Source organism: Rhagoletis zephyria, unplaced genomic scaffold, assembly GCF_001687245.7.
Source record: "Rhagoletis zephyria isolate East Lansing unplaced genomic scaffold, Rhagoletis_zephyria_1.1 Rzeph_scaffold_01700, whole genome shotgun sequence".
Lineage (NCBI taxonomy): Eukaryota > Metazoa > Arthropoda > Insecta > Diptera > Tephritidae > Rhagoletis > Rhagoletis zephyria.
Genome location: NW_016158784.1, coordinates 1 through 22,796, shown reverse-complemented (window position 1 = coordinate 22,796; position 22,796 = coordinate 1). Strand labels below are relative to the sequence as shown.

At 35.1% G+C, this 22,796-nt stretch overlaps 1 protein-coding gene across 1 annotated transcript in view; it reads left to right on the top strand.

The window, feature by feature from the left end:
* Positions 1-14,280, top strand: part of Tsf3 (Transferrin 3) — a 34,808-nt gene extending 20,528 nt beyond the window's left edge. Inside the window, exons 2-4 of the mRNA XM_017618748.1 lie at positions 10,988-11,355; positions 11,835-12,137; positions 12,206-14,280. Coding sequence (XP_017474237.1) covers positions 10,988-11,355; positions 11,835-12,137; positions 12,206-13,576 — 2,042 coding nt within the window. The 3' untranslated portion in view covers positions 13,577-14,280. The remainder of the gene's footprint in view (positions 1-10,987; positions 11,356-11,834; positions 12,138-12,205) is intronic.
* Positions 14,281-22,796: the final 8,516 nt, after the last annotated feature.

Genomic DNA, 22,796 nt, shown 5'->3' with positions numbered 1-22,796 from the left:
GTTGTAAAGAGGCCCTTAGTGAATCCAGATACGGTTTTATTATAGACCGTCGCCAACTCCTAGATCGGCTGTAGTCATACGGGATTTTTTAATTAACTCCGTAGTGACTCCTTCTGCATTCTCGCGATGATTCTTAACCACCTCTAAAATATTTTCAATATGCTGATCAACGGCGAAGAGGTCTAGTTAATGTCTTCATTTGCAAATTATTTGCTGTAGGTTTCAGCAACGTTGAATATTTAGCAATTATCTGTCGATGTTATTGTGGCTTATTAAATTTAGCAATTATCATTAAAGCAATGATGAACATCTGGTTATAGCAACACACAATTGATTAAGTCATTCACAACAAGATTTAACGGAAGAAGAAGTGTTTTTCTCGTTGAGTTTTCCATCCTGTTCGTCACAGAATGGTAAGAGAAACTCAAATGGGTGTTTCCTTCAATTCTGTACCAATTCAAAGCTTAACGCTGTCCTTACTTCATTGGATCCATGATTAAAAACGCAGGCCTTTTGTGGAAATAGGGAGCATAATTACGAATTCGATTACGCATGAAATGTTGTATTTTTTATTTATTGATTTTTGAAATTTTCTCCTTCGTTATATAGCTGTAAGGGGGGGAAGCTGCCTCCCCCCCCTGCCCCCAGCTGCCTACGCCCTTGGTTCATAATAAAACAAAGCGTTAACCGAAAAAATCCAGCATTTCTTACCAAGCCTGTAATTCCCCTCAACGAAACTTGAGATACACTCAGTCATCTGTGATTGCTTATCGAAACGCATGTAACCGGTTATTCTTGTATGAATTTTGTGAAGTAAATCAGTATACAATCAGCAAAAGCTTTTAGATGTGACTTACGCATTCGCCGAAACAGGGGTTTTCCCTCTACCTCTACCAATTCTAAATCATCTTGTTCCATGCAATTCACACTCTTGAATAACATTTTTTAGGTAAGTGCTCGTAATTATAGACTAGACAACAAATTAATATTGTGGCAATGAGTTAATGAGAAGAGCGTGTTGGTACGTACATACATATGTACATACTAGGTACATATGTATGTGTAGATAGGAATACATACCCAGTGGAAAATAGCGAATGCATTACCTTATTCTACTAGGAAAAGATTAACTACTGCGATTGATGGAAAAAATACATCGAAGGAAAAGTTGTAGTCGAAAACGGTCCATTCAGCTATAGCAGTTGTTGCATTCTTTCATGGTCATTCGTACCATTATAGATATGTTTAGGGCCAATTTCAGATGAAAATTTAAACGGCACTGAAGTTTAATTTTGAATTGTTATTTAAATGCCATTTAGCTTTCGTTGGGTCTCACATCAACTTTATTTAAATATGCCAAACATGTAGCACCGCTGTTGCTTGTACCTTGAAATTGTATTTGCATTTGTTTGTTTATTTACGTTTCATTCTGAACAGCTGATTGTTGTTTGGTACAACCACAGGGTTGCATATCTCATATCTAAATAGCCAATATTGGCTATTTAAGTGCAGATTAAATATATGATCAGAAAATTAATTTTTGAAGTTAATCAACACTCTCTACTTAAATAGCTCACCTGAAATCGGGCCTAAGAATTAAAATTTTACAAGTTTTAGCAGCTGGCACAGGGTAACAGTTTAATTTTGGGGGATGTACTGGTTAAATTTTATAAAGCAAATATATTATATGATTAAATTAATAATCCTGCAAACTATAGTATTTTCAGACAGTCTGAATTCGGCTTTTTTTACATCAGCTATCTCATGCCGTGAAATTTGCGGTATGACGAGTGATGTGCTGAATTGTCGGTACCCAATACTTCAGAAAGATTTCGGTACCGTACCCAATACCGTTAAGAAAAAAATTGATTTCTATTTTATATGATATCGCCTAAAACCACTAAAGTTAGTTGCAGCTTATTGGCACAATGTTCAACAGAATATGGCTGACTACCAAAACGTATTCAAACTGTTTGTATATGCAGAGTTGCGACACATTGCAACGATATACATTGCATATTTTAAATATTCAATATAGCAATGAACAATTTTTCTGAATTTTCCATTTTTAAAACACCAATGATAACCAATAACAAACGAAGCATCAAATTTTTTTCTGATGTGCTGATTCCTCTAGCGATGCGTTTCGATAACTTTTCCGATGCGTTTTGGAACAGTATACATTGCTAATATTTTGTAGTTCGGCGTTCTGGAACACTATACTTTGTAGTATGCAAAGCAATTGACGTTTTGCAAGTCAGCCTATCTGTCAAAAAAGGGGCAACTAAATTTATAATCGACTTTACTTCGACTGAAATTATGCTTCCAAATTAGAACGAATAATACTATGCCTTTCTAAAAGTGGAACAACCTTATCCACCTTCGTAGATCTAAGAGTCAAGAAAAATGCTTTGGCGGATGAAGAAGTCTTCCAAGCCTAGAAACATCCTCCAAATCATGTAGAACAAAAGTGTTTCAAACAAGGAATAGTTTCTCTGCATTGTGGCGACGGAAAACATATATATGTCGGATCCTGTAATAAATTTAGAGCATCAGTTAGATGCTTGCGTAGAGTGGCGCGCACTGTATCAAATTCTACTTGTTGAAGAATTTTCAAACGGGTGAATAATAGGCGTTGAAATAAAAATATTTGATGAATGAAAAGTTTTAATTTTGAAAAAGAAAAGGAAGAGTGCGCGTCAAACTACCAGAATTTTCTACAATGGAACGACATCCCGCGACATATACATTTTTCAATTGAATCAGTATTAAAAGGTCCATATTTTTGGTCCATGTGCGTTCTTATTGGAAGCCTAAACATCGAGTATCGAATGCTTCTTAAATAGGGACCGAGTAAATTTCTGTCGCTAAAAATCTCTATATAAATAACATATGGGCCTAAAAATATGCAACGCGAAAGCTTAAGGGGGTCAACATAAAATCGTAAACATTGTGGAGGTGTATTTTCTGGAAGCGTTGTATAATTTTAAGCACAAACGTTATTATTTTAGAAATTTAGCGGGGCAATTTCTAGTATCCCACTGCAGACCGTCTGAAAAGACCAAAGTGCGAAAACACAACCGGCTTTTAAGACGATAAAGCTGGTTTCGAGGTAATATACATAGCAACAAACACAGCAGGGATATGTGATCTTTGTAGAAAGAAATTCGCAAATCGTCCATAATTTTAACCATCGCGGTTGAACATCCAAGTTGGCAGACATGTGAGAGGAAATTCGCTCCGATATTAAAAAGTCTAGCACTTTCGACAAAGCAGGCAGGACACTAATCGGATGAAAATCACACAGGGGAACGTGCATTTTTGTTTTAAGCAACAGAACAAACAGAGGCAACTTTCCATAAGCTTGGGAAACAAAATGTGGGCCATTCCATTGTGACTGGTGGGACATTTCACTCCAGAATGTGATCAGTTGTGAATTATAACTATGTAGTCGGAACTTATACAACAGCGAAAGATATTTCTTAGTACAGAACGATAACTTATGTATAAAATTGATTTAACAAAAATACCAAACTATTTCTTAGTTCTATGTATCATTTGAATGAATGTGACTGGTGGGACACTGAAATTCTTTCGTTTTCAATAAAAATTAGATTGATATAGCATAGTTGCCAACTTGGTGCTTAAAGCACTAGATTTAGTGCTTTTTGAAAATTAAAACGCCAAAAAAATTACTTAGTGCCTAGTGCCTTTTTTAGTGCTTTTTTTAACTAAAATTACTCCGAGATAGTTAAAACCTGAAATAATTTGAAATATTATAAGCTGCGGTGTTCATGAGGATGCGGAATTTACAAGAATATACAAATTTACATGCACTAAAATACAACCATGATTGATAAAAAGCTGAAGTTGCAAACCCACTTTGTTGAATTCTAGTCGCGTTGAAAATGCTAGTACGCAGGTAAGTTAAGTATTTCTTTTTTCTTTTCTATTTGTACAAATTTTGTTTTTTTTTTACCATCTGAGTGAAGCATTTCGTTTCTTGGTGCTGAATCCAAATTTGGCCGCACAATTGCTCTAGTACTCGAATTTTTAGATACCCTACCCACAGTTTGCCAAAAACACGGGTTTTTGCGATATTTGAGGTTATATAATGAAAACATCAAATTTTTTGCTCATTTCTACTTAAGACATTATTTTCGTGTGTTGCGATTCGATATTTCTTTCTCGAGATATAGTAGTTTTAATAGTACTTCGGTAATACGTCGTAAGCATGAGTCATCATAGCATGTATAGAGGCTATTCAATCGTTATGAGCGAAAAAGTTTTGTGTATTGATTTATGTATGTATTCTTGTAAATATTGTTAATTTTTTGCTTTTGTTAAATACAAACTGTTATGAAAAAAGCATCCTTTAATTTAAAAAAAAAATTTGGTGCTTTTAGTTTGGTAAAACGCCTTTTTTCCAAGTATTTGGTGCTTTTTGAAAATCAAATGTTGTGACTGGTGGGACATGTCCTTGTGACTGGTGTCAAGTAATTATGCATGAAATAAAAGTTTCCATAGATAAAATTCACAACTTCTTTTTATTATTTTTTAATCATTTTTAACAAATTAATGAAATGTAGTCATTTAAAAAGAGGTTACTACTGAAATAGAGTTAATTAGGGCATATTTAAATTTATGTCGTTTTCTTCTTTTAGAAGGAGTGACCCATGTAGTAAAACAGTTGTTAATATTTTCGTAGTAGAAAAATTAAATACATTACCCATTCTGCCGAGGCGCTAACAAACCTATGAAATCAGAGGAATGACTCAATTAATATCTGTTTCGATGTTCATAAAATTTGCATGGCAACTCGTTATAGTATGTCCGGTGATAGCAACGGTATCTCTTTTTCGTATTTCACTTTATTTCGTATAATAAATTATGCATGTCCAATGGATTTGCATATAAAAAGTCATTAAATTGAGTGCATTTAACACAACAAGTTTTGGAGAAATCATTTTTAACTGATGAAATACAACTGTCTAAATAAAATAAAAATAAAATTTATATAAAAGCGAAACTAGTTGCTAAATAAAACAAAAATACTAAGGCTAAATTAGAATTTTAGGGAGCATTTGAAAGCTACGCTGACATTAACAAAACTCTCTAATCTATATGTACATCTATACATGAAACAGGCCGATGTCTGTACATTATAAATATTAAAGAAAAATTAATATGGGAGGTCTTTATTAGAGCAATAGAAGCCAAATCAATCATTTTTAGAATTGTCTGTATGTTTGTACGCGCATCACTCGAAAATTAACGCATGAAATTGAATGCAGTTTTCATCGATGTATTGCTGGAGGTCTAACTTAAAATATAGAAGGAAACAAGTAAGAAAGTCTAGGTACGGGCGGAGCCGAACATTAAATACCCCGCGCAAGTATTAAATATATGTTTTTCACCTTTCCGCAAGCTACCGCTACATGGTAATCCGGGGTGGTTTTAACCCTTTTTTAACCATCTTCGATAGAACGTTCAGTTAGGCATACTGACATAATTTTATATAGTCATATGGGGGCGGTATCACGCCCATTTCCCGAAATTCCAAACAATGTTACTTACTTTCAGGGATTGTTGTTAGTATCAATTTTGAGTAAATTAGCGTCCTTAAATTTCGAAACATCAAAGTTTCAAGCAATTCTTAAATTGACCGTTATATGAAAAGTGGCCGTAATTTAAGTCCAATTTCAACGATTTTCAACGTTTTGCTTTTATGTGGCAAGCACAATAACCATACCGAGTTTGGTATAAATTGGTGGAACGGTTATCGAGCTACATATATGTGATCATAAGTGGGCGTTGCCACACCGTTTTTCCAAAATTTTATCAAAAACGTATTTCTTGGTAAAGAATTGTTGCAAGCATAAATTTTGAATAAATTAGCTTTAGTATTTACTGATTTATCGAAGATTTCCTATTTCTCTAAATTACCGTTATATGGGAGGTAGGCGTGGTTATTGTCCGATTTTGCCCATTTTCTATACCATCCGTCCTACGCCTGAAGGAAGTACACGTACCAAGTTTCGTTAAGATCTCTCAATTTTTACTCGAGTTATCGTGTGCAGACGTATGGGCGGACGGACGGACGGACAGACAGTCACCGCTTAAGGTGTTCTTACACGATATGAATTTGCATCTGTAAATGTGGCTTTTTCAATACATATGTAATTGCGTATGTCTATCAAATTTCTAGTCTTTACTTAACTATTTAAAAATGCGTTCTTTGAAAACGAAATAAATTAAACTCAGATGATTCTATCTGTGTGTCAGATGAAAATAGAAACATTTCTATTTTGTATGTACGTGCATCTTCTTTGTACAGAAAAAAATCGAATTTGCCTTTACACGATATGTTGGCATTTCCATATGTAAAAAGTGGCATGTCACATGCAAATACATATCGTGTAAGAACACCTTTAATCGATTTCTCTTTTCATTCCGATCCTTTATGTATACATTTGTCTAAATCTATCTCGATTCGTTTTGCCTGTTACAAACAACCGTTATGTGAACAAAGTTATAATACCCTTGTGTACAAGTGCGCTCGGGTATAAAAACGTGCGACATAGCACTTAATTTGTTAAAAAGTCAAATTAAACTTAAACTAAGGGAATTAATAGATTGGCGCTTACACATATGTTAGTGTTTGGCCGAGCTTCTCTTTCGATTTGTGGCGTGCGCTTTGCCGACTCCGATCGGCGACTGTATTTTTATGAGAAGCTATTTTTCATGGCAGAAATACACTCGGCGGTTTGCCATTGCCTGCCGAGGGGCGACCACTATTAGACAAAAACGTTATTTTTTTGTATGCTGGGTTGAACCGGGCGCACTGCTAATCACTACACCACAGCGGCCGCCAAGGGAACTAGACAACCGAAATACTATATACAGTTAAACTTCGTTTTAGTTTGAAAATATTTTGAAGTGGAATGTAATTACATCATACACAGGTTATATGAAATGTCAAACAAAATATAACAAATAAATATGTTCGAAAAACTGAACGCGTAAATACTATGTACCAATAAAGATTTAATTATTTATTTGCTATTAAATATTGTGAGATCCAATAGTTTTATCTCGAAAGTTTACATTTTCCAAAAAGCGATATTAAAAATAATTTTGCGGAACTTACGGGGTTGTGAAATTGTCGGCATCTTGGAAAAAGGTGAAAACGTTTTTCACAATTTATGTACATCCATACCGTTAATTTTTTCGAAAAACTGAGGAATACTTAACATATTTAAGTAATTTAATTTTGTTTTTTATGTAACAGCAATCAGCTGGAGTGACAGTCCTTGGCCAGATATACTAGATCTGGGTCATTCCGGTTAAGTAGACTCGACAACCATGGAAACGTAATTTTATTTTCGTCGTCGCTTTCATTTAACTAGTGGTTTAGACACTATTAGAGAATGTTTTGAATAAAAATACTTATTGTGATATTTTGATGGAATACTAGGTTTTAAATATAGATTTTGCAAGTCATTGAATTTTTCGAGGATATCCCTAGCGTAGAGTGCAAAGTTGCGAAGTCCCAATTTAAAAATTGTACAGGAGAGGAAAAAACTTCTTATAGCCATTTTCTTCAAGTATTCCGAAAAACTTTGAATACAACATTTTGCCTGTTTAAAGCAAAGCAAAACTCCATACATCTATTCCGTGTGTTGCAATATCCCCGAAAGCAGCAGTTAATTTTTTATGAAGAAAATTATTACAAAATATTCGAAAATTTCTCTACTTATATGTTTGGCTTTTCTTTGTTTTATTTTTTCCAACGTCAAAAGCTGGATTTTTTTTTTTGAAAAAGTTGGTACAACAAAAAATACGAAACACGTTTTCTGTCAGATAGCTAACATGGCGGATAAGAAGAAGAAGTGAAACTACCTTCTAAAAATTATTGTATCATGATTTCTAGTTTAAAAGTAAAATTCAAAATTACAAAATATTTTTGTTTGGGCATAATTTCGCCCCAAGAAGAAAACTCATTATAACATAGGAGGCATTTCATGTCACCACGGCCACCTCTGTGCGCGATCTCTAAGGATTTGTATGAAAATTGAAGAGATTGAAGGCCTAGGTGATATGAATATACGTGCAGCATATTTTGCCGATATGACGTAGGGTTGCCTATTTACACGGGACTTAAATTTTACGAAAACGTCATACATACCTTTCTTTAAAGTGCTGTATCTCGGAAACCTTTTAACGAAACTTAATGAAAAAACATTATTTCTTCCGTCTGATTATGGGCTTTAATTACACATTTTTTACATTAATGTGCAACGTACAAAAAGCATTATAGCATTAATAACTTTTTTTACATATAAACATTGTCTATAATGTCAACCTTAAGTACCCAAATGGGCATAATGGGCTACTTAGGCGTATGGACTCTAGATCGTCTAACGCTCGAGCAATATGATAAATATGCATTGCAATTTTATGAAATTGCAGTGGCCAATTTTTGGAAAACCCTGGCCAAAACTCCAAAAAAAAAATTGGTGCATTCGTATGCATAACCATCTTATATTGTTAGGAGGGCTCTACTGTGTATCGTTATGAGACAACAAGTCGATTCTCTTAAGGCATTTAGTGTTACAGGAGATCAAAGTGACTATTGCTAGCAATTCGCTCTAAACTTTTCGTATATTAGAGTTTTCGTCGTTGTTAAAATCGTGGTATTATCTTTAAAAAAAATAAGGGTTTCAAGCATCCGCTCATGGACATTGTAATCTAGAGTATGTAAAACATATTTTTTCATTGTCACGCCATCTAAAAACTGACATAAGACGTAGATAGTCACAGATTAATTTTTTTGTTTACTCATTATGATGGATTAGGAAAATAGTTACGAGAGTGGTCGAGATGGGCGGTCTAATTTTCTTTTTCATATATATTGATGTTTTTCCCATCCACCTTGGTTAAAACCCCCTGCCACAAGCCGCCACTGTAGTTTGGACATCAGTCTACCATTGCAATGGGGTAAGAATAATTTAGAGAAAAAGAAGGTGCTGTATGTTTCGAATTGGATGTCTGTAAAAAATAACAGCAATTAACTTTACAGTGGACTTAATTTCGACTATGACTACGTGCCGAGTACTTTAATCCTATATTAAACTTGTTTAAAAGGTCAAATAACATCAAGTTAGGGAACTTCGTATCCTTCTTTAATGAATCTTTAAATCAATGAATTTGATTTTCCTTTTTAGTTCTTATTGTAATAAAAGCATGTTGTTGGTTTTTTTTAACTATAATTTTAATACTCATTACATAGTTTCATTTTTTACACACCTTTCCTTTTCCTTGTTTTAATAAAAGGACTAACCTTGAAGCTATCATTTCAGGTCTAATATTCTTTTGCAATGAAACCAAAACATCAACAATATCAACATCAACATCAACCATCCCGAAGACCCCGATATAGTCCCGAGAGCCCCGAAAATCTCGAAGTAGTCTCGAAAAACCCGAAATAGTCCCACAAATTCTGAATTAGTCCGCAAAATCCCGAAACAGTCCAAAAGTACCGAATTTGTCCCGAAGATCCCGATATGGTCCCTAGAACACGATCTTGAAAGGTACTTGAATATAGTATTTGCAATGCATAAAAGAGGATTGTTTAGTTGAAAACTCACAAATCAAATGATTGGCTCTACAAATCAAATCACAAATAACTCTGATTTCTTATTAGGTTGACCAAGCAAATCACAAATAAAATTTATTTTTTATTTGGTTGAGGAAGCAAATGACAAATAAAACTTATCTTTTATATGGTTAGCCAAGTAAATCACAAATATAAGTTGTCTTTTATTTAGTTGACTAAGCAAATCACAAATAAAATTTATTTCTTATTTGGTTGACAAATCAAATCACAAATAAAATTTATTTAGAATTTGATGCAACTTTCAATTCGGAAATAAATTTGATTTATAGATTTGTGATTTGACTAAATCAAAATCACGCAACCCTGGTATGCAGACGACAACGTCTCTGATTGCGATGTTATTACTCTATCCGTCGTCTTCGTCTTGCTTTTGATCGATTACATTACAATCGTCTTGGTAACGTTTAAACCGGCTAATTTTTGAAGCATTCTTCTGCAGACGAATCGTTCGTGTTGCCTATCGTTCGTGATACATAGTAAGGCTGTAAGTTCAGAATCAAATAAATAATACACAATGATCCTCATGCATAAAAAGCGAGCTTAAGTTAAGACTAAACGTTTGCACTGATCAAGTGAGCGTAAGCTTAAGAATTTGTAACCTATCGTTTTATGCATGAGGCCCATTGTTTCGAAATTGGTATGCATAGGATTTGTTTGAAAATAAGTATATGCCAGCATAAGCATTATAAGAACTTTCCAATTATATACTTTTTCAAAAATCCGTGACCTTAACGTAGTTCACTTCACAAGGCCTTAGTCTGCAGAGCTTTTATCTGTTTGTGGATATCTCTATTGTACAAATCAAAAATGCTACGCGATATGATTAATCTTGGAACTTCTAAACAAGTAAAAACGAATACAATTTATTAGAGCTGTTTGTATAATTTAACAAATTGTCAAATACCGAACCTTTGCCTCTTATTTCGCAAAAAAATGCGTTTGGTCTTGTATAATTTGCGATTAGGTCAAACTGATTTGTGTTTATCAGAAATTAATTTGTGTTTAGTAAAAATCGAGTTGCTTTTAGTTGAATTTAATTTTGGTTAAATAAATTTTGCACATTTATGAATGTATATACATACATATGTGCTATGTATATAAGATAAATATTGAACCAAAAAATTAAGGCATCAGTTCTGAGATATGATGTATTGGCGTTCAAATGTTTTTACTTAAGCTATGGACTTCAACGGAAGCTTTTTCCATTAGTTTCACGGCTTTTATCAGCTTTTTGTATTTCAATAAAAAAAAACCCTATTGCTAGTTATTATTAAAATTGTCATAACACTTTTTTCTATTTTCTTTAAGTACGCGTTTGCGTCGTCGAATCCCGTGGCACATACCGCAAAACCCCAAAGTTTTGCCCAATTCTGGAATCAACTAGTAATATTGAATGTGTGATAGGAGTTGATCGTCTGGACTGTGTTCGACGGATACACAAAGGAACCGCCCACTTTGGTGTGCTCTCGGCAGAAGAGCTTATAGCAGCGCGTTGGGCGAGCGTTGAAATTTTGGTAACGAGTGAAATGCGTTCGCATGATACCCATTTCGAGTATGAAGTCGTGGCTGTGGTGGATAATGAGGCAAATATACATACAGCACATGATCTACGCGGTGCAAAACTCTGTCATCCTGGATATGGACTAGGCAACCATTGGACTGAAGTGTTAGCCAATGTACGTTAGACATACTAACGGCGCGTTTACATTGGACAATGCTGTGAAGATAATGAAGATATACGTATTAGTTGTCAAAAACGCATGCCTGGAAAAGTATGCATGTATTAGTGAAAAAGTGTGCATGTATTGCTATTTTCATGACAATATTGTCCGGTGTAAACCCTAAGTAAGGGCCGTTTTCTCAAGTAACCTGTAACTTTAAAGCTCACTTTAGATTTAAAGGTTGCATTAGCATGTATGATTGTGTGTAAAGTAAACCATTTTACTATCGGTTTTAAATTGGGTTACAACCAAGAAACATTCACACGTCAAAAACCGATAATGGAAATGTTTAACTTTAGACATAGCTTTATTTCTAATCCAACCTTTAAATATAAAGTGAGCTTTAAAGTTACAGGTTACTTGAAAAACGGCCCTACGTATACTCGTATACACGTACTTGTTTAATTTTTCAAACCATATTTTTTACTTTGTAGTACTTTGAGTCAACTCTGATCTCAAAATCATGTAATCCGGACATTTCGCTGACAGAAGACCGCATTAGCGCTTCGGCTAAATACTTTGGGCCCAGCTGCAAAGCCGGCCCATGGGTGCCTGATCCCACACAGGACCGAATACTTAAGGACCGCTACCCGTCATTTTGCCAACTGTGCTACGATTCATACCGTTGTGATATAGGTGACAAGCATTGGGGCCGTCGTGGTGCGCTGTATTGTCTCACTAATGGTGTTGGAAACGTTGCTTGGGCGCGTCTGGATGATGTTCGTAGCCACTTCGGCGTAAGTTGTCAAATATTATGTACATAAGTATCTAGAATTTATTTATTACAAGTCATTTATTTTTTCAGTTAACAGGACTACAGGCGCAGGCAGATCCTTCTGAGTATAGTTATCTCTGCGCCGACGGCCATTTGCAGCCTATCACCACCGAACGCCCATGTGTTTGGGTAGCTAAGCCCTGGCCGGTAATAGCTGCCCGGCGCACTCACGCTGCACAGATCCAAAATTTAGTAGCCGGCCTCAATCACGACGACCCCAATAGCTGGCAGAACGCATTACTCAGTTTGCTCGAGAACTTCCACGTAGAGATAGTTACACTTGATAATGTCATTCCCATCGATGACTACCTGGATCAGGCACCAGCTTTTCAGAGCGCTTACAGTTTCCCCGAATGCAATCCACCGCGCTCGATCGTTTATTGCACCACGTCGATAATTCAACATATTAAGTGTTCTTGGCTACAAGAAGCTTCCCAAGTGTACGGGGTCGAGCCGAATATTCAGTGTATACGATCTGACAGCATTGACTCCTGCATGGACGATATTAAATTCAAGGCCGCTGATGTGGTGTTGGTCGATCATGAAAACCGCATTAGAGCACAGCGTGACTACAATCTCGTCCCGATACTTTACGAATTCTCACAAGACATGCACGAACGCTATGCCATAATTGCAGTGGTGCATAAGGACTCAAAACTAAAATCATTTTCTGATCTTGAAGGAGCTAAAGCATGTCTTCCCTCATATGAGGGACCGGCTCATTTGTCGGTGCAGGATACGATAGCCAATGTCACACAACGCAGTACCTCGCTACAATTGTTCTTCCATCGCGATTCCTGCACTTGGCACCCGCATGCCCACCGCACATGCCCGGACAGCTACCGAGGAGATGAAGGCGCATTGCGTTGCTTAGCCGAAGGTGGCGAAGTTGCTTTTCTAAGTTCCGCAGTTTATAAAAACTATACTCTGGGGAATTTGACAGAAAAATGGGTGCGAGATTCAGGACATAAATCCTTCCGCGTTTTGTGTCCCTACGGTGCCAACGAACGTCACTCCAAGTTCGAGTACTGCTACATGCACTGGACTACTCGCGGTCATCTAATGACGCACAACACTTCTTTGACACGAAGCAATGAAATCTATAACTCTTTGCGTGACATAGATCATCTCTTTGGCAAAAGCTACCGTCCAGAAACTCGGCCATTTACAATGTATGGCGTTTTCGATAAACGAAATAACGTTATGTTCCGCGACAAGACAGATGGCTTGAGGGGCTTAACTGACATAAAGGCAGATACTTCGAAACGGTTAATGGAAGATATATTCGAAAAATATGTGAACAATTTTTACGTAGATCCTAATTCTAGTCAGTCCAAGACGAGTTCTCTTGCTCTGGTAGCGATATTGGCACTGATAGTTGTAAGAAGAATTTGGATTTGAAAGTGGACAATTTTGAATGCATAGATTTAATATTTTATTCACAAAAATTCAATAGGCCTTAATCGGAGAAGACGAGTCTTAAGTATACTACTCCAAAGTATGCAATTTTGTGATATTATTTTATACTATTTTTATGTATTTTGATAAACATAAAAGTTATTTAAGTACAGTTTTATATTTCCGCTTATGTTTGTCTATTAAAACTCTTCAGCTTTCTGCAGACTGCTATACAAAAATTTGGTTGGCATATTTTTTCTCGCGTAGCCAAAATAGGTTTGTTCCTCCGAGGTACTCAAGCTACATAAGTTCATATTATAGTGAAATAATATAAAGTGTACCATATACGAAATTAAATTTTGATTTTGTTATTTATTTTCTTTCATATCTGGTATTCGCTTTTTTCGGATCCGGCGTTAACCCTTGGTTTTTTTTGCATACCTGTGTCTAATTACGGCTAAGATCCTCATCCTTCCGGACTGAAAACATCAGTACTGCAACGATAAGTCTGCTTTTCTACAAGCGGTAAGATTTTCTTGATATTTTTTCTTTAATTTTTTATTCAAATCAAAAAAATGCATAAGTTCTCACTCAAAAGGGTTAACGTGAAAGTCAAATCAAAGAAAAAATTGTGATGATAAATTTTCAAATAAGACTACCCAAGGCGAATTAATATAAGGTGATAGCAGGAGTACAAAAACAAAAATTTACAGGTATTTTGTTTTTGCTTTGGCGGCATAAACTGTCAAAATCTGTAAGCCTGTGTGTAGAAATTCAAACAAAATTTTTCAATTTGATATCAGAAGCCGTGCGGCGAAACACATACACAAAATCAGCTGAGCTAGTAACACCACCTTATATAAATTCGCCTTGAGACTACCGAAATATAATGTCATTGCTATCTGGCACACTTTATTTATTTCACTATGGTTCATATGACGAGCATATAGTAGCAAAGAAACTAAAATAAAACTACACAAAAATTCGAGTTTGTTAAGAACGATTGTGTATTTTGTTATACATTCGCAGTCTTTGTTACTCGCAAATTTACTGAGGAAAGAATACACACATACGTACGTACATTCATATCTACGGTACTTTGGCAAAACCTCGTAGCTCAGAAATAATTACTACTTAAAACTAATTCAAAAAAGGGCTTAAAATACTACGATTCATTATATATTATTCTTAATTAACTAAAAGAACTTGATCTTTAATATCACTGGTTCACAGCAAAAATGTTCTATGGCTGCCACTTTCTAATTCCTATGTAGAATTGCCCGGTGATTCCGAAAATGGAGATCATTTTTTTTCTATGGATAACTTTTTGAGCAATTTGCAATTTACCGTTATTCAGCTTTGAAAATACGAGAAATGAAAGCAAAAAAAACCTCCATAAACCGTACTTACATCACATTTCGATAGCCCTGATAGTTTCTGAGAAATTAGTTAATCATTTCTGACACCTCTTGTTTTCGGTGCAAACACTCTATTTCTTCAGGAGTACGTTGCGTATGTGTAACACCCTCTTCTGCTCATATTTCATACAAATTCATTTGACCAATCATTATTTTCTTATTTATATAATGATTTTCTTCATTGGTAGGTACATTTTTTTTCTAAAAGAACAGGCTTTAACACAAGTGCAAAATGTTTGCACAGAAACTGTTATATTTTTACTTTTTTCCCTGTTAAAATTTGAATTTTTTGCATTTTTCCATCAAAAAACCAAAAAATCTGGAGTGATGAATTAATTTCTCAGAAACTATCAGGGCTATCGAAAAGTGATGTACATATATCGATGGCTGAGTGGAAGATCGACCTATCTCGGCAGCCAGTTCGAAAACGCCCTATCTCAAAAAACTTTTCAAGAACGCCCTATTTCAGAATTCGTTTCAAAAACGCCCTATCTCAGCTACCGATTCAAAAACGCCCTATATCAGCATATTTTCAATACATTTCGAAGTGAGATAGGGCGTTTTTGAACCGAATTCGGAGATAGGGTGTTTTTCAATTAAATTCTGAAATAGGGCGTTCTTGAAAAGTTTTTTGAGATAAGGCGTTTTCGAACTGGCTGCCGAGATAGGTCGATCTTCCACTCAGCCATCGATATACGGTTTGTGGAGAATTGTATTTACTTTCATTTTCCGTATCTTGTATTAAGATTATTTATTTTGTTTGTAATATATTCCTGATTAAGTGAAACCACACTTTGTCTTAAGCTGAATAACGGTAAATTGCAAATATCTCGAATATGTATCCATTCCAAAAAAAAATAACTCGATTTTCTACATACAAATTGGATAGTGGTGTCTGGAGAACAAAATCAAAATTAAAATTTGTGATCCAGTGTATTCAGTAAAAAGGTATTAAAAATGATTTTATGTTATTAATAGCGCTTTTTTGTTAGAGTCTTTTGAGATACGAGGTTTTGCCAAGGTACCTTCGATATGTACATATGTGTAAATCGCCGTTACTTCGAGTAAGTAGACGTCCATTATTTAAGAAACGAATACCTTTGCGACCTACATATACCTAGTGTTGTTCCGATACGAGTAAGTACGAGTAACTTTCTTCAAGTACTGAGTACTTTTTGTACTCGAATTCTTCCCGCAAGATCTTAGGTTGGTATCAAGTACGCGGTTAAAGTATTACTTGCTTTTCCATAAATCAGAATTTTGGTTCTGGTGTTGTGGTTTTGGGAACACGTTCTTAGCAGAACTTGGCACCAGCGATAGTGAAGATAAACCAAATACATCCAATCCTCAAGCTGTATGAAGCAATTTAAGTAACACTGACCAGTTGGAGAATCGGATTTCGACAGACAGCGCTTTGTTGGCGAATGAAACTGTCAATTGCTGCTTTCCCGTACTACACCATTTTCCAGTTGTAAATGTGAAAACGGTACTTGAAAATAAGAATATTCAAAAGTAAACGAGGAATGGTCATTTGTAAATGAGAATAGTCACTTGCAAATGAGAAATGGTTATTTGGAAATCAGATTTTAAATTGGAAAACAGAATAGTTAGTCAATTGTAAATGAGAGAGTGTCAAATGAAAATGCGAAATCGACATTTGGAAATGGGAGTAGTCAAACATTCAAATTTTGAAGTTTTTAGCCGAAAGTAGCCAAACAAGCTTGCTCTTTTGGTAAGTTTCAGTCGGAAAGTACTCAAAGAAACATTCCGCTACCATTTCGGTAAGTTTTGGTCGGAAACAACTCGAATTGATTATGTTTTCTTCACAAGACACATTTAGGATCGCCGAGGCTGCAGAAAACGCAAAGCTCTTATTAAACTTTTCAATAAATATATACTTTTACATACATATATCAATACGTATAAGGGCAAATCTAAAAAATAGGTACACTATCCAAAAAAAAATTTAATTTTTAAATTTGTGAGCACACCTATCTTTTATATATCATTTTATTCGTATTCTCTTAATAAATCGATTATTATAAGTGTAATTCAGTTAGACGAGGAATAAACATGAAATAGAAAACAAAATAAGCTGGGTTCAAATTACGTTGTTCAAGTAGTAAATTTTGAGCCAAGATTTTGAAAGTTGAACTCACTTAATTGGGACGTTCTAAATTCAATGGCATCCCCTTTTTTACCAGATTGACTCCGGTTTTCGAGACAACGGTATTTGAAAATTTGATTAAATTTTAACTATTTTATAAATAACTCCCTCAGTTTTGAAGTTATCCTACTAAAACTTTGCACATAACGGTGTTTTAATATTACCTTAATTATTCCTTAAAATTATCGAAATGGGTGCACTTTAACGTATAGCTCTAATACAACTGATTACTCAGATATGTGTTTTTGCGCTGTTACTCTAACTTCATATCTGAATAATAAATTGCAAGCGTGCTATATTTTAAAGTGAACATATACTAAATTTGTACCTGATTAATTGGAGGAGTTATAACGCAAAACAACGTCTCTGGACAATCAGTTGTATGGGAGCTAGATTTTAGAGTGAACCGATTTCGATGGTTTTATGAGATAGTGAAGGAAATATTTTAGTAAAATATCTTCAAAACTGAAGGAGTTTTTTTTATAAAATAGTTCAAATTTAAGCAAAGTTCAAAGTACCGCTATCTCCAAAAGTGGAGACAATAGGGCAAAATTGGGGCGCCATTGAATTTAGAAGGCTCCAATTAAGTAACAGCAGCTATCAGAACCTTTGTCGAAAATAATTTGATTTGATACCACGCTCGAAATATTCTCACTACAAGAAGGAGCATAATTAAAAGTACTAAATCGGGGATTTTACACACTTCTAGAGAACATTTTTTTGAAGCATTTTACAGTAGAGTTGTAAAACTATCGATGGCACTATCGATAGTATCGATAGTTTCAATTTTTTTAGACTATCAATACTCATTGATAGTTTTTTCTTATACTATCAAAAATATCGATAGTTTAGTAGGACTATCGATCATCTCTCCCAAGTTTTTTGAAATTATACATACATATCTTAATCGTAAATCCTTTTTTGTTTGTATAACTTGTGTTTGTTCTTGAACTTTCTAAAAAGAGAAGTAGTTTGGCTAAGCAGATACTTAATTTTGAATGATTATAACTTTTATAAGATAATATTTATTTCACTATGATCCTGTAAAAACAAAGCCACCTAACTGATTTAGCACTATCGATAGCGCTATCGATAGTGCTATCGATAGTTTTGTTTTTTCGACACTATCGTGAATATTGATAGTTTTTCTAAAAACTATCAAAACTATCGATGGTGTGACTATCGATAGTTTGACACCTCTATTTTACAGGTATATGCAACGTTATAAGGGCTAGTAGTTATAAAAATATTTAGATCGTTTCGACGTATTTTCCAGATGCGCCTTCAATTAAGATATTTTTTGAATAAAAATTACGCTCAACATCGCGGATACATTTGTGGCATCGATAGATAAGAATATCTGTACTTCTCTCCGATACATTTGTGGCATCGATACTTTTCTTCGATATTTTTAAAGAGGCATCGAGTGCATGGCTCCATCGGAACCACAATGGATATGCTTATACTGCCAAAATATGGAAGAAGTCCTCCTGCCTCTACTCATAAAATTTGGAGCAGAAGCTGCGCAACTGGTTTTACTTTTATTTTACACTATTGCACACTTCAGTAAATGCAGTAATGAAGCAAATGCACTTGACAGTAAATAAAGTGAAACTCATGGCTTGCTCGCAATCAAAACAAATACTGTATTGTCGCTGCTGGCTATCGTTACTGCAATGGCAGTATTTGTTTGCTTGCTGAAAATATTGACTTGCACTAAATACAACAAAAGAACGGGGTAGTACAGTGAGTGTGGTAAAGCAATTGGTTGTGCTGTAAATGGCAGCAGTTTACATGTTGAAAGCTCTGAGGAAGTGAAGTACAGTAAAACCCGCTTAAGTACCTCACGAAAAATGTCAACATTTTGAGGTAATTAGGCGGGTTGGGTACTTAAAAGAACCCGCTTAAGTACCTCGATGCGGGTACTTAAGCGAACATTTAGTGCGTTCCAGCACATCTACGATTTGCGGGTTTTGCAGGATTTAGGGAAGTTCCGATATAAGTAGATACGAGTTTGTACTCGATACTTTTGTTTCAATACCAACTACTTTTTGTACTTGAATCGTTTTATCGATACCTTCTTAGTATCGAAATAAAAGTACTTGTATCGAATAGATTTGAGGAAGTGTCATATCTTTCGGTCATATTTTTTCTATGGAAAATAATTGCTTCGTTTTTATGAAAAATAGTTGCTTTAAGCAATGGCACCGGCAAAATCTAAAGTGGGGATATATTTTTACAAAGTGCAAGCAATGCATTGTAGCAGTAACGTTTTGTGGGAACCTTTCAAAGGTTTAATATTTTGTCTAAGTAATCGTATTACTTCTAATGTTACTAATGATCAAATAAACAGATCGATACCTCAAAAATGAAAATGTACTGAAAATATTTGAGATAAGGCGTTTTGAATCGGCAGCAGAGAGAGGGCGTTTTTGTACTGAATTCTGAAAGAGGGTGGTCTTGAAAAGTTTTCTGATATAAGGCGTTTTTCAATCAAATTCTGGAATAGGGTGCTTTTGAAAAGTTTTCTCAGATAGGGCGTTTTCAAACTGGCTGTTGAGATAGGTCGATCTACTACTCAGGTGTCGCACAAAGGTACGTCACAGATAGGGTTGCCGGGCGTACTGCTTTTGGGAGTACACGTACTCCTTTTTATTGCAATGTACTCCCTTGTACTCCCAAAAAAATATATGGAAATGTACTCCTTTATTAGTTTTGTACTTCTTTTGCTCTCCTTTTTCCAGCTATTAATATTTTATCATATACAGGGTGTAAAATAATAACTGTCGCACAGTTTTTTTTGTTTTTAATAAAAGGGACCTTTATAGATTTTGCGAAAATTTTATTAATTCGTTTTTAAATTTTAACCTTCATTTGGGTTAACCAGCGGGTTGGGGAGAAAAGCGCAAGCGGCACGCACGTCTTCATCGGTTACTTTATTACATATCTTCTGTAAATATAGGCTATTTTCCCCCATTTGGGTCCTTTATACTCCGTCTTTCGTCCAAAATAAGGCCTCACACTCAGCAATCGAAAAGACTCCGAACCGGTGACCAGGAGGGCATTCACACGACCAACCCTATACAGTTTTTTTTTATTTTTTTATACAAAGTCTAAGAAAAAGTGCACCAATAAAAGACGTGAGTGCCTCATGAACTTATCTCCCAAAGCTGGCAAATGCAAATAAGGATTAAAATTTTAAAACTAATTAATACAATTAATGTAAAGTATTAACAAAGTTAGCAAAAAAATACTCTTTTTCGCAACATCTATAAAGGACCCTTTTATTTTTCAAAAAACCTGTGCGACAGTTATTATCTTACGCCCTGTACTTTGCCATTCATATTGTGGCAAACACTACTTAGTAAGCAAATTTAAGTGTGATAGTGAAAAGATGTAGGCATGGTCGTAGCAAGGTAGGTGCAGAGGCTTAAATTAATAAACTCGCCATATATTCAGAAAGAGTTTGGAATTCTTTTGTAGAATTTAGTTGGGGAAAATTTCCTATAAGGGCGGTCATTGAAGAGGTCGTGAGCGAAGGGGGAGTGGGCGTAGAACCCCCGACCACCTAGGCCCCTATGGGTCCCTAGGGACACCTTAGAAAAATCGCCAAATATCACAAATGGGGGCCACGCCCAATCCCCCTTTGATCACCATCTCTTTAACGACCAGCCCATTTAATTATTTATTTTTAACATTTATTGTTGCTTTGAAAAAGATTTCTAAAATACCTAATTAATGGTAATTTGTAAATTGCACAAAAAATTAAAAAAAAATTGTACTCCTTTTTTAGGTCTTGTACTGCTTTTTTCTAGCGAAAATATAAATGTACCCCTTTTTCCGTTTCAAAATCTGGCAACCCTAGTCACAGATAACGCCTGAAAATTACTTTGGCTTTGTTGCATATAAAAGAATGAAAAGTTATCGATATAAGTAGGTATCGATACATTCGGTTCAATCATATAAGTAGTATTGAAATGGCGCTTTGAGTAAACTCATTTGAGTAGGTATCGATACTTTGATGGTATCGGAACGTCCCTAGCAGGATTTAGTCCAAAGTCGTTCCCATACGCCCAAAATTCTGTATCTGGGAACACTCTCGTGAGAGTAACTGAGCGACTGTTCCCAGAATGAAGTTTCAAGATTTAGTCCGGAGTTTTTCTTCTGATAAATTCATGTAAAGTGTCAAACGATATGTAGAGTTGCATTTGTGTACAAAAACAGAATTCCGTGAAAGCAAATAACCTTACATTTGTTAAAACAAATGGAAGTAAGCAATGAAATATTCGAAAATATATGCAATTATTATTAATTGTATAGATTTTAATAGTTATTTAGTGATCTTTCAGCCAAATCAGGGCATGAATCACGTATGACGACAATCGTCTGAACGATATCGTGTCGAAATTGTCCTGCTTCAGAAAAATCAAAAATTGTTTGATCGTTTGTGCGATATCGTCAACTCGATTCCAGTTTTGCTTCACGTAACAGTAACAGTAACACGTAACAGCAACACAAATGCATAAATCAGTGTTTTGACAACATCGTTTTGTCAGTATCGTTTGAACGACTATCGTTTCAAAGTTACGTGATTCATGCCCAGTCTTGTACTAATGACAAGTAAACAAACCAAATGAGGTTTTTACTGGAAAAAGTGATTTTTGCGATCCCGTATACTTCTGCATCTGTTCTCCTGTTACTCTCACTTGAGAGAGTAATAATAATAATCCCAACGGTTTTTACCCTCCATTCCCGCCCATCCGCACGAGGGGTGCAGTCCGCATGACGTACGGAACCAATATTTTAAATTTTTGCGCCGATTCACGATAGACAGGAGTTTGGTAAGTGCCGTTAAATTCATCAGCCGATTTTATGTCTTTATGTTAATAATTCATTTATTGAGAGAGGATAGTATCGCTTTCTTAATGCTGAAAAGCGAATCAGATAAATCAAATGTGCTGGAATGAGAGTTAAAATCCTGGCATAAGCAACGGACTGGCTCGTGTAATTCAAAATTAGTTTTACATGTTTTCAAAAAAGTAAGAGTAAGAGTAAAATCGTAGTTTGATATTTCCATAGATTTTAGTCCGAAGAGTACTGGAACAAACTAATTATTTGTAATGTAGTTACACTTTGTCAACTTACATAAATAAGTCCTTGAATAAAACATGAACATTTAATGAAGTACTAGTAAACCCGCGTGGCGCTAAACGCCAAAGTTTAATTTAACTTATAATACAGATGGCAACCCTGTAAGTCAGAGTTTTAGGCGATCAGTGTATCAAATTTCATCTAAATCAGTCCATCTGTTTCTAAGTGAAGAGATGTCTCGCATGGTCTCGATTTTTCAAATTTAATATCACCTTTTACCTCTAAAAAGTTGTAAATTAAAATACCCCGTTACTTTACAACTACAGGTCAAGCTTTTTAATTTTACATCTCAAATTCGAAAAAGCGGTGCAGATCGGATGACCTTCACAAGAAATGCCTGCGCGTATTATATATACTAGTGTTCGCCCAGCGGTTGAAATTCAACCGATAAAATTAAGGATAGTTTATGTAAGTTGAATGAGCTAAAATAACATTAGTTGGAATGGGTTAAGTGGAGGGGAGTTTAGCTTAGTACTTGGCAGAACAT